Consider the following 19,510-nt stretch of genomic DNA (forward strand, 5'->3'; position numbering starts at 1 on the left):
AAATTACACAATTCTTGCAAATTACTGTGTATGCCATTAATACAGTTGAGTAATACTTTAAGGAAACATGAGGATTCAAATCTGCTAGGGACATACATGTTCTAAATACAATTCTGTCAAACAATGTTTCCAGAGAACACAAAAGCAGCAGTCACCTGAAGGCTGGACAATAGAAGCCATTTGTACTGTATAAGTAGTTTGACAAGTCCCATTAAATCCAGCAATTAGTAGACTGCATAGTATTGCAGAAGGCTGGATGGAAAAGGTAAAACCCTCAAAGTTTTTCCACTTTGCACATTTTTACATAGTTTTCCTTTTATTAAATAATAAACCTTACAGGTCTGGAGTCCTGGCTACATGCACATGAAACTACTTTGATGTCTTCCTGGTGAACCATGTCTAGGAATATGCAATGGCCCCTCAATTTACACAGGCTAAGGATACTGAGTATTGAGAAGCCAAGGCATTACACAAAGGAAGTTATTTGCCATGTATTTAGTAGGGCAGTCAAGAAGTTCTACAAAACCCAGAAGCTCTGAAACATATTTGAACACCTGCTAACACACCATATATGCTTTGATAGAAAAACCCTGCTGCCTGTGATCAAACGAACATGTGCAAAAGGCCTGCAGTTGAGGACAACTGCTTTAATTAAAAAGGCAGTGAAGTGGGGAAAGCAAGCAATGCCTCTGGAAACAAGTGTTCACAACTCAGCACGAAGGGGCATGTGGATGATGCAGAAAGGATGAATAGGTAGAGCAGCAAGTTCACAGTGGGTCAGTTCAAACAAGCCAATATTCAAAGGAACCTCTCAGCCTTTTCTGTTATCTTTACAGAAACTGGTCATCTCTGCTTTTCTCTTACCTGAAATCAGTGTCCCTCTCCATCTTTGACCCATTTCCCAAGGAATCTTGTGAAACTGCTGCTGAGGAAGAGAACAAGCAAAAGCTTCCAGAAGAGTAATTGAGAAAATGCAGCAGCAATCAACCATGAAAATCCCACAAGAAGAACTGGAGACCAACCGGGCAGGAAGCTTAACACAGGTGCTCTCAGTTCCAAGTAGTGGCTGCCCATTTTTTTAGCATCACCTGAGGCCTCAGTAAGCTTGTCCTCCTACCCTGAAGTCCCAAGCAGTTACTGTGTAACACCTGGTTTCTTTCTGCAGCACCACATGCTAATAATTGCCTGTTCCAAACTCTCCCAACTGAGCTTCTAAGAACACGATCTTAAAATAGGAGCCAACCAATGTTTCATTGGTGGGGAGAAGAATTAAGAGAAGCATGACCTGTAAGCTGATTTCATGCTTTAAAGATTATAGTAATTCATCAAGATGGTAGCCATCACCTTCACTTCTCATGTTTTAATAGCTGTCTATGCAAAAAAAGCATTCTGATGTGTTGCCAACAGTACCTCAGGATTTAGAAAGGCTATTGCTTTAAGTATGCTTTCCACTTACCAGGAGCTCTCTCAAGCCTTTTTTTTTAAGTGCCTGAAGAGATGGCCCTTCCAGGAAAGCTGTCTTAACCATGTCACCACACAGCCAACTTAGCCTAGAAGATGTGTGACATAAAAAGGTTAATTACTAAGCCTGCATGCCAAGCATCTGTAAAGCTATCATGAGTGAAGGGAGCATCTGTTTTGAGATTCCTCATCCAGTTTCTATGTCAGCTGTAGCGATCACTGCTGCCACTCAGGGTAAGAACTCCTGACATCAACAGAAAATAAACAAGGAGCTCAAAACCCCAGTCTCCAGCAGAGTGTCTTAAGTGACAAGTCTGTACTGAATCCCAAAACAAAGAAACATGTGCCTGGCTGATTTTTTTTCCCTTGCTCTCTGGTCTTGGCATTTTTTGCTCAGGAAAGTTCAAGTTCTAATTAGAAGCACCTATAGGCTCTGAAATGCAGAAATAAGCACAGAAGCAGATCACTCCAGGAGGTGCCTTACTAGGATAAGTGCAGCACATTCCTATTAAAAATGGATAGACCTGGTTTTAAATTAGTCACAAAGAGTGGAAGTTACCTTGTATGTTTTTCTTTCCGAATCAAATATTTAAGAGGAAAACCATAGGTGTCACTGACAAGGAAAGATTAGTTGTGGCTTAAAACTACATACGTGGATTGAAAATTAGTGAGACTTGTTCTGCTCACTAAGTAACCTACTGCACATTACAGCAGTCGATCTCCTATTGTAGAAGAATGAAAAGCCCTTCAATTGTTTCAGCCTTTTCCCATAGTTTAGCTTTTTTTCACAGGTCTTTCTCCACTCCACAATGTAACTGCTTTCGTGAAGTCCTTGCTTTTTGAATCATTTGCCTAACAATTCTGAATCCTGCTGAGAAAGCAGTACAAAAAAGGAAATCAAGTCTCCTAACTTCAGATCCTTGAATTTTATCCAAGTGCCTAAAACAGTAAGTGTTACCATTTGTGTCCCTAGACATATAGTTCTGGATAATTTCATCATGAATGGAGAAAGGAAGAGCTGTTGAGTTTCATAAGGGTAAAAAAGTATTCAACTACATGATGCTGTCTTGAATCTGGATTGAGGCTGACATGACACAAAAATTAATCTATTTCATCTTAAGTGGGTTTTGGATTAAAACAGGAATATGACAGCTACTTTCTGACACTCCTGGTAGAAGGCTGGATTGCTTCCTATAACAGGGACAGCACATGCACAGAGGTTGTAGCAGAAAAATCTATTAAAATACCTGTATGAGACAAGGGCAATTTAGATTTAATGTTCATTCTACATCTCTGAAAATTTTAACCAAGCACTGGGTTTAAATTTTTAATTCCAAAGAATTGTGTGGCAAGTTCAGACTTAAGGTTTTTCATATACTCACAGAAGAAAGAGAGGCCTTGCTTGTGCTACATGGCAGACTATCAATTTTTCAGAAACACTTGGTAATTCTGGAGCCACCTTCTGAAAGGCACACTGTTAAAATGGCTAAAATTGTTAGAATAAGGGGTTCTGGTAAAAATCACTATACTTGCAGTTAATGGATATATGTGAGGCAAAGAGTAAAAATGTCCCATTCACCCTACCTGAAGCCCCTGGCTCTAAGCATTCCACTTTTATTCAGTGCATTACCGTGTTGGTAATTTTGCTTTCACCCATTAGTCACAATTTCTCCTGCATCTCACAGTAAGAATAAAAGCTGCTCACAGCTGTCACTGTTCCATATTCTAGAAAAGACAGTTGAATAACTACTAATTACCAGAGAGTTGTATTTATTGCAGAGCCGGGAAAAGCCAAAGTGAATGTCCGCTCTGCACTAAGGAAAAGTACTGAAGTAACATTAAGGAGGAAAGTGGTTATAAATATCTTGAAAGTGGACACAGGGTTAAATTTAGTTCCAAGATAGCAGAGAAGCAGCTCAGTTTGGTTAAGTAACCTTTAACTTGCAGTCACAAATGAGGACAGAGATATCTGATCTGAAGAAGCTCTGAAGAATACACAGGAAAGAGCACAAAATCCTACAATTTATGGTGATTAATGACACTTGTCAAACTTGCCTTCCAAATTTATGATCATACAGCACTTATTAAAAAAAAAAAGACAGTTCCACTATAAATATTTTTACAGCTTCTAGAGATTTACTCACACAGAGTGAATGTCATCAGGCTAGGCAAAACAAAATGCACATACTTCAGCACAAAATGATCGACAGTCAGCAAGAACACATTTTAAAGCAGTTCACTTACATTTGTCCAGAGTAGCCATTCTCTGGTGACTTTTTCATCATTTCTGTTTTAAGGTCTGCTCAGCAGTTGTAAAAATAATATTAAATGTTATACTTCCTAGCTTTGTGCAGGGTACTTCTCTGATTCAAGTTTACTCCATAAAGCCTGTTGTTTTTAAACAGAATACAACGTAATACTGTACTATGACCCTTTTTGTTCTTTGCTTCCAATTTTGAATCATCTGGGAAGACCCACAAAAAAAACATTTGGCAGTTTTAGTCAAAGGTTATGCTTTAAAGCTGGCAGACCCCGAATCACACCTTGCAAGATCTCAAGAACTGTGCTCTAATAAGAGAGGGAATCCATGGAATTTGAGGATTCCAAGAAATTAAAGTTTAAAAAAAGAAAGAACCTGCCCCTCCCCAAAACTCCCAAGCCCCACCCTTAAAAAAACCCAACCCCCAACACCTTCCCCCCCAAAAAAGCCAACCAAACAAAAAAACAACCCAAGCCATTATAGTGATACACTATCTTAATGCTACCTTTCCCTCCATCATCCCCAAAGGCAGATGCTACACATAACATTTGAAGGAATTGCAAGTGACTGCAGCTAATCCAAATACTGCAAAACCACAGCACTCTTGTAGATAGATGCTTTTTCATACAGTTTAAGTACATTTGAAACTAATACTACTAAAGAAGAGGCAATAACAGCAGAAGAAAACAAGTGGATGTACAAGAAAGTCAGCGTGATCAAGTATACCTCACCACATGTTTTTGCTATCACCCCATGAAGGTTCAGACTGCAGAGGTCTCCTTTGTTGCTTTGTTTTGTGATTGTGAAGGCTCATTTTGATTTTCAAAATGCAGTTAATCATTAGCTTAAGTTTTCAAAGTTTCTCACAAAGAACACGTTCACATATCTCAAGGTAACACTTACAATAGCCAGTTACTTTCCACAAACTAGACCAAAAACCCCATGCAAAAATACAATCAACACTGTGACAACACTTTCAAGGGATTTGTTTATTTTTGGTTTACAAACAAAGGCACCCAATATTTCTTAATAAGTTTGTCTTATAAAAGCTCACAGATTTAGCATTTGTTTCCAAACATCAGTTCCTATAGCAGAGAAAAACATTACAGGAAAAAGGATTATTTTTTTTTTATCCTGGTCCCAAATTTAAATACCAGTAACTCTTAAGTGGTGATGTTTCAGACTGCTTTTCCTAATTAACCAACTGGAATGCCTCCTGTAATTAGTCAGCGCAGTAAGTCTAGCTTACTTTATCAAAATATAGTTGCAGTATGGTTTTGACCAACATGTGCAAACACTTGTCTGAAGAACCGTAAGAAAACAAGGTTGATACCAAAAAACCCAGCTGTTTGATAGAATTTCACTGACCACAGGAAGTGACAAAACAAGTGTAACACTGCATTCATTGTCAATTAAATAGGATGACTGATGAATTTGTGTAAGATAGCAATAGTGCACAGAACCATTCTCCAAAGAGGGGGGGAAAAAATGGGGTTTCTAAATTGGCAAATGTTTAAAGAGTAGAGGTTGAATATCCTTAGTTTATTTAATGGAATCCTTTTCTTCTAAGCAGTGTTTTAGATCAGAAATAATCCATTTGTTGGCATCATTACCAGCATTAACAAATCAACATTAAAAGTAACGTGTATAATAGTTACAAATGACCAAAATTCCTAACTGAATTGCTTCACAGAATCATTTGCAGAATATGATGTTACTTATCTTTCCCAAACTTCAACCACATACCAACATGGAACAAGGGGCATCATTGGATAGTAGGCACCTCTGAGAAAGTCTACAACGCAGGAATGCTTAAGCATACTTTCAGGTCTGGTAAGACACTTACGGAGGCAACTAAAAATGTAATACACCTAAAGTATTTGTTAAAAGTGTAACATCTTCAATCCCAGAAGCCATAATTTATTTTCAGCCACAGTCTGAGGTCTCTCACACAAGGTGTGGTCCTAGACCATTTAGGCTTTTCATCACTAGCTTTATATATACACAGGTCACTTTAAAAAGAAATTACAGTTTATCTACTTACTACAGAATATTTAGCTTCAACAAGGAAGCCATTCTCTTTTCAAAATGAGATACACCAGCATGAAAGGTGTTCTCTTTAAAGTAAGAGTTTTCATAAGAATAGCAAAATAAGTTCTTTACATATTTAATTCAAATGGAAATTTAAAAAAAACCCACCAAACTAACCAACAAAATAAAATAAAAAAACCACACCAAACTATTGAGGGCAAGTATAATGTCTCTCTCATGTAACTAAGTAATTCTTTGCCTTTCCAAGCACATACTCTTCAGTATAAACTGATTCTAATAAACAAACACTGGGCAAGGGTGCCAGTCAGTGCATCAACTAGAGGAACAGTGTTCTCAGAGTTCTGTGCAACCAAAGTTTAAAGGGATCTTCATGTATTGCCTTCAACAAGGATTCAATCTCTTCTTACAACTCGCTACTTCTACAAATGTTTTCTCTATTGAAACAGGAGCAACATGCAGAAAAAATACCTTCAGCTTTAAACCTAGTAACTTAAAGTTATGAAACAGAGAATTGTGAACATACTTCCATTCTGAAGCAAGGTGTGTCTTGTTCTGCTTGCCCAGTGAAATGAGAGATCTCCCTGGGGCAGAGATAGCATGTGCTTGCACACCGGAATTGTCCATGCACCAAACTTCATAGCTCAGAGATTAAAAAAAAGTTACCATGAAGTATTTGCTAACATTGCTTAGAATTTAAAACCCTGTATATCTCCTAATGAAAGCCTACAGTTTGTCCAACTAGGACTAACAGTAACCCAAATAGCAACTAAGCATAATAAGTTTCTTCCAAATGCCTTTACCTTTTGAAGTCAGAAGTGTAACAACCAAATGCTAGCTCTGCATTCCCAATAATTAAAAAACAGAGGGTGGTCAATGATTTTATTTTTGCCATCCCTCAGAGTTAGTGAAATTTCCTTTTATTTACTCAATAACAAGACCAACTCTGCTTTCAGAGAAGCAAATTGTTTGTGCTGATAAGAACATAGCCAGTTTCAAGCACAGAACTGAATCATTAAATGCATTCTGAAGACCGCATTGGACAAAAGGCTTTTCAGTAATTAAGGAAGGTTGGGTTTGTTGGTTGTTTGGGGTTTTTTCCACTTATAAGTCAAAGTAGGCACCACTGTTGCATCTCTACTTCGAGAAAGGAAGAAGTGGCAAAAAGTAAAGACAAATTACACAAGTCCTCAAAAAATTTTCAGGAGATCCACCATCGTTCATACACTTTTGCTACTTGTAAAACCCTTTGTAATTTAGAATTTCAAATCGATATGTCTACAGCAACTACCAAGTCAATATTTCTCTTGCTCAATGTGGAGTAAAACTTAGAAGGGGAAAGAAAAAAACAAAACACCACACCTCATGTTAAGGCAGATTTCAATCAAACATGTTCCAAATTGCACAGTTATGCTGGTCAGTGGTCTAAAATGTTTTCCCCAGGTCAAAGAGTTAAAGTGATTTAAATGCTTGTCTAATGCCAATTCAACCTGGCACTCGGCCATTTTATTTTCTCTGTTTCCAGGAAGATACACAACTAACATTACACATACCATACCATAGAATTTGCACTCCAATTGAAGATGAAATTATGCTTTTACAAAATGTGAGATGACTACATGTTACAGGCTTTGTGCAGTTAGACCACCATATGCATAGATGTCCTAATGCTAAATTCTCTTCTTCAGTATCTCATAGTACTGGAGGCTCTGAAGTAGGAGAGGAACTTGTAACACAGACTAACCACAAAGTACCAGATATTTCTTGCCATTTGGGATCTTGCAATGAAGACACGCCAGATCAGGATCACAAGAATTGTATTGAAGCCATAGCGTATATTCCTTAACCTGGTGGGGGGAAAAGGAATTGTTAGAAGCCAACACATCAGGATTTGTAGGAAAAAAGAACAATCTGAAAATTAACTTCTATTGTAGTGTTCCACTGGTTTATCTATTCATCTCCAGGTAGTCCATGAGTGGTATGAAGTGGAATTTCAGTGAACGACCAAACAGGGAGGGTTTTTCCGTAGTTCACTGCAACACTTCAAAACTAAGGAACAGAGCCAACCCTGAAGCTGTACTTCTGTTTTGTAGTTGCTTAATAAAAACCTCTTCAAGGCAAGGTCACACACACTGAGCAACTTACCTGTTGAAGGCTGCCATCTACTTCAAAAATAAGGAAATATTTAACACTATAAACTCCCCTCCCCATATTTAAAACCATACATATGTAGAAATAACTCAAATTGCAGCTAACAAAAAAAAGAGAGTCAAACCAGCCAACAAAAAAAGCAACAGCAACCACCACCCAGCAATCCATCATAGCTATGGAATCCAGTATTTATTGCATTTTTTAAAATACTCCCTGAGCAGGAATGAGTGTAAGATTAAGAGAAACTAAGGGTCCTTTTAGGCCAACTGTGACTTTTGGAGATCTTATCACATGTGAAGATGGAAACTTTTACTCAGTAGTTTTCTCAAGAAGCCAGGTCCCCTAGGCTGCTACATCCTGTTAACACTGAAGCAGTGGACTCCCCAAGTTCAGATTTAGTTAAGAGCTAGATGGTAATAGAAGAGACAAATTTAATACATCAGAGTAAACATATGCTAGAATCAAAGCCCCTTTGCAGTATATTCTTCTAAAGGAATGCACTTAACTAGTTGAGAGCTAGGGGCAACTAGATGCTGTCCAAATACAAGACTGTTTCTCACAATCCTTTGTACAAAGAACAGCAAATGTATGATAACTCCAGTGCATTTTGTTTAGCAGCAAACTTTAAAAGAACAATCAGAAGTGGACTCCTCTAGAGCTATCTCTAATGACAGCTCTCTCTGCCATTAATCAAAAAACATCTTTCAAAAGTGTATCTGAAATTTCAACATACCGTGCCAATCCACTACACAACTGCATATCCTTGCCTTTAGAAGACTAGCACAAGTGATGAGCTAGACCACTTCTCTTTATGCTATCAGGATAGCAGATATGAAATAGTACTGCAGACAAGATTAATCTGTTATTTCACTTTTTAAAGAGACAGAAAGTCTACAACTGTATGAATCAAGCAAAAGGCAGACAATTATGTCAGTGAAATTCTGGCATAATGAACAATGCATTCAAATTGGAGGACTTAAACCACAGGGCTAAGAGAAATCTTAGAGCACCAATATCAAAGATTCCTGCTCTGAGTTGGAGAGTCCATGCTTCTTTACTCACCCACATCAGAAGTAACATTCCCAGAAGAATCAACTATTGTTTTATTAAAGCTTCTCAACTGAACAAGCCATTCTGACCTTGTGTCACTCTGTGCCTTTTTAACTTTCCAAAAGATAGTTGGGCAAAATCAGAAACCTGCATTAGAGTATACACTAGTGATCAGAGTTACAACCACAATCCCAGACAAACACTGTAGCTATTAATACTGAAAGCAACTCAAGAACAACAAACAGAACAAGGAAAAGGACATAAATTGCAAAAACACATCAGACTACTGGACCGGAAGAGAATTCTGGAGGATCTATAAAGAACAATTAGGTCCTAACATGGAATAGCAGAACCTGAGAAGGATAAGAAAATACAGAAGTAAAATGTACATACTTATTCAAGTGTTTGCGAGCCGCAGGAAGACCAGACATTTCTTCATTTAGCACATATATCTTCGTTCCCATACAGTAATTTTCCATGTATTCTGCCCAGTGCAGTTGTCGAACATCAAAGTTAAAGTGCTGTATAAAGTAAGCTTTCAGTCAGTTACCTAAAAATTCACCTGCTATATACAGTAATTTAAAAGGAAAAGAATAAGTGCCTTGATAAGGGATAATTTAGATCTCATTTCTGACTCAACCACCGGCTTCTTAAACCATCGAATTTTAACTATTTCATGCCTTATTTTTCCACCTCAGTGGCAATGCTCTTCCCTCCACTACCAAGTACACTGCTTTCCCATTTCACATCTGCAAGGAGTTCCACTCAAATGTAATAACAAACTAATATTTTTTTCCTTTTAAGCAACAAAAGAATTCCAATATGCTGTAAACACTGCTGTGTGCCAAGCTCACTGTTTGATATATGCAGAGGGTTTCTTTAGATTTGCTTATAGTTGTACATTTTAAAAAGAGCCTTGTCAGTTTCTTCCTCAGGAGAGCAAATTACTACACTAAATTCACAACTCAATTTTTTCACTGATGTATTGATTTTCTTTAAAAGTTGTTGTATATACACTGTCTCCAAGTCCATACTTCCAAATAAAACTTCTCAGTAGCATGGCAGGTGTGCATGACGAAAAGAAATCCAGCACAGCTCTGAAAACAATTCCTCACAGTGAGCCTTTTAATTTGGCACTGCTTCCAAGTAGAAGTCAACATGTAGTTTTAGTCATGATACAAAATACATGCATGCTAAATGGGCTTCTAGTACTGGCAAGTTATCAGCTAGCCATATCCAGGGTTTGAGTTTGCATGGCAAGATTTAAATAGCTTCTTCATAACGTAGGTAAAATCATAACAACAGGTTGGCCACTTCATTGGTGTATGGGTAATACCAGAATACATAATCAGGACACTGAAAAGACAGTCATTATTTATACCAGGTCTCCTTTAAGGGGGTTCTGCCTTTCCTCATTTCTGATCACATGCCTGATCTAGCTTGTAACACAGCCCTGACACAAATGAAAGGATGTGACATCAATCTCCAGCACAAAGCTAGTAGTAGGGTGAACTCCTCATTACAGTACACAGCATTACCAGCTCATCCGTCAATAAAGTCTAAAATAAATGAGCTCATATTTCACTTTCCATCTCCCTGCCCAGATCACACAGCTACTTGCCTTTTTATCTTCAGGGTTTAGTTGGTTCATTAGCATAGTCATATTTTCAGTATTCCAGATCCAAGAATTGCTTGTAAAGTATTCTAATAACATCATGGCCTTATGAAGACGTGTTATTGTTTTCATCATCCTACAGTCCAAGAAATGGAATGCACAGGTTACAGTGGTAAAGGTTAGTTCAAAAAAGAACAAGACATTTCTTACCCTTCAATCCCACACCTCTAAGTTAACATATCCCACATTGCTCTTTACCCAAAGCGTGTTATATGAAGTGAATAGCATATTTCTGCTTATTATTGAGTTGCACTTTGGCTATCCAATCTTCATACAGATTCAGAAATTATAGCACAATCCTTTTTTCCAAATCCTACTTTCCAATGCAACAGTAAATTTCTTCCCTTAAATAAAGTAGAGATGGTAAAGTGCTGTCTTTTGTTGGTAACTCTTAGTTTAGGACACAGACAGAACACTTCTCAACATACTAGAACATCTAGCTGTACTGAACAATGTGACTCACTAAGTCAAATTGCACAGTGCAGAACACATGCACATGACAGCTTTAAGCAAGGCAGCAAATTTCCCTGATAGTTGTGCATGACCAGATCTCTGTAACAAAACAAAACTGGCTTATTATGGTCATTAACAGATCAAAACTCAAAATGACCAGAAATATGCCTTTAGCTTACTGTTTCTCCAGCAAAGGGCAGGAAAACCTTTAAGAGCATAGACAGACCATAGCAGATCCTGCTAGTTAAGTGAACATTTCTGTGCTACTTCAAAATATGCTTTCCATCATCCCTCGTTATACAAAGGAAGCAACTCTACAAAACCATCACTTGGGAGTACAGAGAAATTATGTTATAAGGATCAATTTGGGCAAGTTTCTCTTTGATCAGTTATCTGAAGTGGACTCAATGCGAGTCATCCAGTCACTCAGACAAAGCTGCCACATTTATGTCAAGAAAATTATTTCAAGTGTTACAGTGCTATAGTCACTCAATAAATACTAACTAGTACTACATAACCTATTGCTATCAAACTTGTGCTTTGGGTGTTAAAAGTATTTCCACCTCACAGAACTGCTTCCAATTTGATCCTTATAGCAGGATACATTGATCATTACAATCACAGGGGGATAAAGGGGTAGGGATAGTCAATGAAAGCAGAACAACCCAGCACTAGCAGGAAATGGCTTTCTGAAGATAAGTTTTGTTCAGTAATGTTCATAAAAGCAATAAAACCCACTGATTTTTTTTCTCTGAAATCTGCCTTGATGTATTCATACTTGTAGAAGTGCATATTGCCCCAGAAACTCATCTAAAGAAAGTATTCTACATCACACTAGTGTCCCATACTGTCACTAACAGCTAAGATCTCTGTATCTAAGGAAATAACAGAATTGCCTTTTTCTTCTCATGAAATGGAACAACACAAATTGCAGAGACCAGTGAAAAAGCAGACCATCTCCAAAGCATGAAAAAGCAGAAATATTTTTCCTTAAACATCTTAGGAAACAATCTACAGAGTAATTTAGAATTGTATCCAAGTTTTAGGCTACCAGCTGATTTTTTTAGCAGATCTTTCAAACACCTGTTTAAAGTTTCACCAGCTGGGCAAGACAACAACAGCAGGAGCTGAGTTGAACCTCTGATTCAAAACTAATTAAAAATACAGAGTATGCATCTTGTGCTAACAATACTAAAGTGAGCATTAAAAAAAAAGGCATATTAATTAAAAGAGAAAATCATAAAAGAACTCAACACTTGGAAAGCAAAGGTCTCACTGATCAGATAAACCAGAAAGATATCTCAGCAAAATAGCCTGGCTAAAAACAGTGCCAAGCAGGATATGGTGGCTAAGTGCTTTTTGAAGAGGTGGGTCTGCTGTAAACAAAAGAAACTAACTTTAAACTAATGTAAAGACTAATCTCTGCTGGGAGTCTTGCTGTCTCTGCTTAAAGATATGGCTTTAAAACAAAGCTAAGCTGATTTAAAAAATAAAAGTCAAGTGGTTAAAAGAGTCCTCTCTCAGCTACAGACTATTCCCTCTTCCCAACTCAAACTGGATTTAGTGAGTGGCCAGCCACAGAACCAGCTGATACAATTTGTCAACGGAAAATTACTGATTCTTTGTAGGGTTTATCATGTATCAGCTAAAAGAATCAAGTATCTCCACTTTCAACTGCTAGGTCAATTACAAAGCTGGCAAAAAAGGACCAACTTCTTGGCTACAGCTTGTCAGTCTGCATGAAATCAACATGAAACTACACTTTTGAGAAGAAAGTAGTATGATGATAGTTTCTTATTCAGAAATGTCAGCAATAAGCATCATTTAGTGGACATTTGTGTATCTCTGGCAGACTAGGCTTTTTTTGAATGGCACCATATTTCTCCTACAAATAAGAATACCCACATGACTGAAAAGAGAACATGAATACATGTAATAGAACTACTTCTGAACCTGAAGTTTTGAAATACACACTTCAAGGGTTGTTCCAGAGATAGCCATTAGACACAAGTCAAATATCAAAGCCATATATAACCAGTCAGCGGAACATGAAGTATTGTTTCACACCTTCTTAAACTGAAGACAGAGAAGTCAGACCTGCTGATCATCACAAAGATCTGAACTTTAGCAGCAGTAAATCAGTGTGACAGTATGCAGGAGTTCCAATCTAGATGCTAGGTAGAATTTTGCCTCTACTGGACACCTCTGACTGCCATTAACATTAATTACAACAGTTGAAGAATATCACAGGAGTTAGAAGTTTGAAGCAACAGTTAATTCATTATCCATAAGTTAGGCAGGCATGTTTCCATACAACTGAAAATGACCTGGCTTAAGTCTATGACTGCATTTTGAAGGAGTCTTATACACAACCTTGTCTCCAAGCTAAAAATCATTTCTGATGTTAAATACAGCCTGATCTTCAGTGGAGCTACAGGCTGTCCGTCTGACAGTCTCTGCATAAGCATTAGAGATAGCTCCCATTTTTCTTAAACAAGCAAAAAGAGATTCCTCTAAAATATATAAAACAAGCTTTCAGAATTGTATTTTTTCAGGTTTCCATTTGGCTGTAAATTTTGAAGTGCAAGACATACTACTGGAATTCTCTTATTTCCAGCAGCTCTATGGTCCCTTGATGTGCACAACTTAAACGTGCTTTCAAGAGGAAAACACGTATTTTAATCTTTATTCTGTTACTGCCTTACAAATCAGAAACATGTAAGGTGCTTCATGTTAAGTTTTAAGAAGCCTTGAATTTAAGTGAGAGATATGAAATTATGTCCTTTACACGTCCCTACATATATCAACCATACCTTCCCCCTTTAACTTTCCAAGAAGCAGTTACAAAAAGTTACTTACTGGCAAAATCCCTGAATTAGAACCTCAAATATTTCATGCCACATTCTGTCCTTCCAGAGCAATTGGAAAGACCTCTCAGATGTATAGTTTTAAAGGCTCTAAGATTTCAAATATACTGCCTTGTTTTTACATGGAAAACAGTTGTGCTAAGCACTATGCATATTTGCAAGAGAGGACTGTGCCTTAAAATTAGGCAATTAGTAAGTTTTGTTAAACAACTATGCATACAAGGCAAGCTACTGACATCTTTAAATTTGGATGCTAAGGATTATACCACCATTTATCTAATTGTGTGATGCTAAGAGTCTTTAAGTTTTTACTATGAAATACTAAATCTTTATTATGCCAATCCTTCTTGTATGCGTTTTCTATAAAATCTGGAAGAAGTGTTATTTCTTCCTTCCTTTAACTGTCAATACTATCACTAAATTGTTAAATTCAAGAATTTTCATCTAAATGCAAAACCAGCAAAATAGATTCCATCATGCTAAAAAACATTGCTTCCACAAGTGAAGTGCAAAGGAACGATTTTGTACTGCAGAAAGATTTCAACAGGCAAGTTCAAAAAAACACACCCAAAAAAACCCAAAATGACCAACCTGAACAGGAACATTTTTCATTGCAAACATAACCATTTAATTCTGGAAGATCAGAGGCCTGATCTATTTCTTCCACTTGTTAAAACAAAAAAAAAAATCTCCTTCAGTAGCAGTACAATAACCTGAGAGTATGACAAAAATGCAGCCCAACTAACATAGTAATTTCATTGCCTGTGAGTTTTTCCTACATTGCACACAAAAACCTCAGAAGTGTATCCAGTGTCAGCACAAAAAGGGCAGACTATTGACCACATGAAACCAAATTAGCACTGCATTTGAATGCTTGTGTGTCAATATTACTACATTTTTACTATGCTGCTCAAGTTTTTCTATTAAATCATGGTGAAAAAGGTCCCAGTTTAGGTTAAGACAGCTTTTCTTCCCTCACAACAGCATTATATTACAAACCTTCAATGTTTCCAAGGCTTGCATGCTACCTGGCAATTAAAACTTTTCTTTCCAGTTGACAGAATGACCACAACCACCACACCTAGTGTCCTGCATATCAGTTAAAGCAGCTTTCAAAGTACTTCAAGCCATAAAGTGGTGGAAGAGTAAAGATCTGTCTCAAATGTCTTCTAGCATTAAACAGAAAGTCCATTAGGATTTAACACTTCATGTCTTGCTCACATCAGTACATTTGTTTCTAGTGCTCCTATTGCATGTTTCCTTTTTTTTTTTTAAATACTTAAAAAGGCAACACATACTAAAAGCTGGGCATCAGACTTGAAAGCTTTTCTTTTGAAAGTAACCTTAGTGACTGAACAGCAGCTTGTTTCAGTTGAATCCCCCATCATTCCTCCAATTCGGAAATCCTGTGTACGACAGAAAACTTACCCACCCACTGTTATATTAAACTAATTAGGAATACTCATAAGACTTCACAGGCTAGAAATAGATAATGTTACCAATTGTAGTGGCTAAAGTTCTAAATTCTATCTTTGGCCAGCAAATAACTCCAAGAAAAGCAAAAACACAATTCAACATCCCCAGTGTTATAATTCAAAACCACTAAGAGTATTATAATTAAAATTATAGTTCACAGCTTTGTTTTACTGCCACTGGTCAAACACTGAAAAGACCAGATGCCTTTCAAAGACTGAAAAGACTCTGGCAGCACTACTTCCTAACCATTTGGAAGACAGCAGGTTGGCAATCATATAGTTTTAGTGAGTGATGAAGTATACACATCTGTCAGGGAATTTCTATAAATTTGTATTAACTTAAAATTGCAAAACAGCCTGAAAGACAGGAACTTGTACATCCAATACCTTCTTTTGATCTGAAGGGCTTACATCCCTCTACAATGTGGAAAAACTGCTATCAAGCACAGCCTCCTGCCACTACAGTTGCTGTATTACAGTACTGAGTAGGCTTCAAACAGAAGAATGCAAGGCAGTTAACATACCTCCTACAAATCACCTCCTACAAATCACCTACATAGCTTCCTCCTACTGATTCAGTGCCAAGATTGCTACAGAACTCTCCCCTCCTTGTACAACAGGTCTAGACTACAGGACAATGTATGAATACTCACTTGCTTTAATACACTGTCACCACAGTAGAGATTTTATAGAGTCTGAAGACAAATAGTTTTGAAAACATAAAATATGCAGTGAGTTAAGATCATATGGCTTGACAAATCTGAAACAAATTGAAGCGACAACTTACATTCCTTCCACATTTACCTTAGCCTATTTAGCAGAGCTATGCCACTTTAACCACTTAAGATGTTAACCAGATGCAAGCGTGAATATTATACACCAAATGGAACGTTGAGATGATACAAACCAACTGATTAAATCAAGTTGTATCATCTACAGGAATAACCCACAATTATCAATTCCATCTGCCATTCCATTTTCAGTTTGTAACAGCAACAACAATCTTAATGTAAGCCACTTCCTACAAGTTTAATGACTGACTGACTAGGAATCCAATGTGAGAGACATCTTGGACAGCATTGTTGAGCCAGTCATTAATCTCTTCAAAGAGCAGCCATTGGATTGTTACTGCTTACAGTTAGTAAATCTTGATAGTGCCCATGCCATGTCTTCTTCACAAGTCTCCACCACCTTACCAGCAAGATATTTTTAGCCCTGTCCTTCTTACCATGGTTCATGACCTGTCAATCTGAGCAAAAGATCACAGAAAAATGCAGGTATTGTATGGCAGACTGCATCCCAATATAGATTCAAGAGAGGGTTGGTTTGAAGACTAAGGTTAGGGCGCCTTACTGCACCTTCTAAGGGATTTATCTTGAAGTTCAAATTAACATGGTATTCTGTAGGAAAAAATAAGCATCAACACATTTTAAACACTTATTATTCAAGAACAAACATTACTTGCTAGACCTTGCAATTCTGTTTACCTTGACTACTCAAACCCCCAAACTATCCAACAAAAACATCCTCATTTTCGCTGTAAAATTCAAAGTCACTTTGAATTCAAGGTCCTGTTTGCAGGGGAAAAAAGTCTGAGTTTTAGTCAAAGCATTCAGATAAACCAAAACAAATCACCAACCAATAGACATCATGTGTAAGAACAGCTATGTTTAAAAGTAAGAGGAACAGACAAGACAGAGCTAGTCACCATTACCTTGGGCTTCTTCCAGTAATCCTGAGGTAGATATCATACAGGAATGCTGGGGCCTTATGGCTTACAGCAATCCAGTAATGATATAAAAGGTGATTGGAAGTTAGATTTACATTGGGCCGTCTGAAGGCCTGTTCGAGAGGATTCCTCTTGAAAGTAGAAATTACATGGTATTCTGAGAAAGAAAAGTTACGTAACAGCTTTGGTAATTACCATGTAAAATTAAATGGGTTTCCAAGTACATTACAGTGTGCAATATTCATGTCAGTATGTTATATAAATAATCCCCCTAACTCTTCTACGATCCACAGAAACTACAATGAAGTTGTAAGCTTTAAACCTAACATACTGTTGAACTGGTTCTTATTATAATCAAAGGGTCTTCTATGCCCGTGTCTTCAATATCATGTTTTATTGTAGCTTCTCTCTTTCTGTCCCTCTTTTCTACCTTAGGCTGGCTTCAAAAATTCACTGCAAATTCTGTTTACATACAGCATGTATTTAAACAGTCATCTATATTTCATGAAGAAGGCTATTCTGATCTAGTGTGAAGAGCAATTTAAAAACAGGCTAGGGACTCTGCATGCATCTGAAGTGCATTTCAAAGGACATTTTTAAACACCTTTTTCTTCATGCTTAAATATGGATAGTAGAATGGGACTCCATGTGAAACTCATGCTGACACCTGAAAACTCTGCACATGACAGATGTGCAGTTCTTAAGACATGCTGAAATTCACCTCTCCTTTTAATAATTTCTTATAACTTTATGCTTTTGTGGATAGGCAGTATTTAAACATCTTGATTCAAATTGGAAAGTCAAATAAATGAAGTCAGCAATTTTTCAAGTTTGGCTGAAGCAATAAGGTTTAGATACAGATACATATAAAATGGGCAAGAGCAAGTAAGAAGCATAAAGAAAGTAGTACAGAGTGATAAAATGAATTCAAGTATTGAAGTTCACTGAAAGAAAACAATAATTATCCTATCTTAAGAACTCTTTTTTCTGAAAAACTGAAAGCTAATAAACAGCTTTAACCATGCCAACCAGCTAGAATGAAAATATTACAGAGCATTTGGCATGTGGGTTATGTACTAGTCAGAATATCTAAGAGCTGAAAAATAAATGGCTATACTTTCTTAAAGATTACTTTTCCCTGTACATAAACAGTTGAAGATTATCTGAAGATTAAAAAAGCCACCTCAACCAACAATTAACTTCAGCTAAATACAAAGAGCTGTTCAAGTGCAAAACTTACCATACCTCTCAACTATGCAGTTGTACAAAATTTTTAATTGTGGGAGACTTATCTGTATGCATTTCATAAGGTTGGCATTAAACTCAGCATCTCTACTGCTCCTCTGAGCAATGTTTCTCTGCACACTACTTATTATGGCAGCATCAACACAAAAACCCATAACCTCCAAGTATGTAACAGGATGAGAACAAAATGAAACTGATATTGCTGCAAGGGGAAAGAATGAACACCAAAAGATAAAGCACAATACACTGCAAAATTGAGAGGTATGGCCACCATACTTGTTTCAACAATAAAAATGCAGCATGCCCCACTGGTGATAGCCTGTTCTTTTATTATTTGCCCTTGTATGGCGTTTTTTTTCTATTAAAGCTTGTGGAAAAAAATACAGCATACCAACTTCACTCCAGTGGAAAGGATTGGTGCCACCTGTTGTACAGTTGTATACCATAACATTTCTTGGTCTGAGGGGAAGAGACAAAAAAGCAAGTTTGGAGACAAACAAAATTTTAAAAAGAGGCCTTTCCCTCAACAGCATCATTTACATGTAACAAGAATTGTTGGCCTCCTATTAGAATTTTTTGTGTTCTATATCATCTTACAGTATTTTTCTCCTTCCTTAACTATCACATTTCTTTCAGAAAAGGCATCACCTACATTATTGTAGAGTGCACTGATTATAGTACACAGGGAGGAATTTTTAGGCATAGCTTGTACAGCAGTATCAGTAGATCATGTTTTCCGCTTTAGCATAAGGCATAAAGAGCATAAGCTTATATTCCTTTGTTCTGGGGGAATACCAGGGCAGTGATTAGAAGTTAAGAGAAGACTGCTTTACTAAAATACACAATATTATTTCAAAATACTTAGTATTCCTTAGTGTCACCTGTTATACCTATTAACTCCAGAATACCAGGCTGCAGCCAGTGTCGCATTGACAACAACATCTACTGGAATAAGATCTGCTACTGCACTGTTGGAAGCTCTCATTGTTCGAAGAATTCCTTTTCCTGCCTTAAAGAATAAACCAAAACAGACAGAAAATCCACCATTAAAACACTTGACACCTTGCCTTCCAAAAAGAGAGAAAAATCTATGTT

At 37.1% G+C, this 19,510-nt stretch overlaps 2 protein-coding genes across 18 annotated transcripts in view; both read right to left on the reverse strand.

Annotated features, from left to right (window-relative positions):
* The window catches only part of OVCH2 (ovochymase 2), a 30,239-nt gene extending 26,143 nt beyond the window's left edge, over positions 1 to 4,096 (reverse strand). For 8 of the 12 annotated variants that reach the window (XM_068147927.1, XM_068147920.1, XM_068147928.1 and 5 more), the window contains exon 1: positions 865 to 1,450. The gene's annotated coding sequence lies outside the window, so the exon portion shown is untranslated. The other 4 variants (XM_068147923.1, XM_068147924.1, XM_068147921.1 and 1 more) reach the window with 4 other exon arrangements.
* A 743-nt stretch (positions 4,097 to 4,839) lies between these two features.
* The window catches only part of FAR1 (fatty acyl-CoA reductase 1), a 37,222-nt gene continuing 22,551 nt past the window's right edge, over positions 4,840 to 19,510 (reverse strand). For 3 of the 6 annotated variants that reach the window (XM_068147936.1, XM_068147935.1, XM_068147940.1), the window contains exons 7-12: positions 19,297 to 19,424; positions 18,807 to 18,874; positions 16,670 to 16,841; positions 10,593 to 10,722; positions 9,365 to 9,492; positions 4,840 to 7,617 (exon numbers count right to left, since the gene is read on the reverse strand). In XM_068147936.1, coding sequence (XP_068004037.1) covers positions 7,455 to 7,617; positions 9,365 to 9,492; positions 10,593 to 10,722; positions 16,670 to 16,841; positions 18,807 to 18,874; positions 19,297 to 19,424 — 789 coding nt within the window. In that variant the 3' untranslated portion in view covers positions 4,840 to 7,454. Of the gene's footprint in view, positions 7,618 to 9,364; positions 9,493 to 10,592; positions 10,723 to 16,669; positions 16,842 to 17,155; positions 17,328 to 18,806; positions 18,875 to 19,296; positions 19,425 to 19,510 lie in introns of all 6 variants that reach the window. The other 3 variants (XM_068147937.1, XM_068147939.1, XM_068147938.1) reach the window with 3 other exon arrangements.

Source organism: Melanerpes formicivorus, unplaced genomic scaffold, assembly GCF_026170545.1.
Source record: "Melanerpes formicivorus ecotype bairdi unplaced genomic scaffold, bMelFor1.0.p_v2 SCAF_16, whole genome shotgun sequence".
NCBI classification, from domain to species: Eukaryota; Metazoa; Chordata; class Aves; order Piciformes; family Picidae; genus Melanerpes; species Melanerpes formicivorus.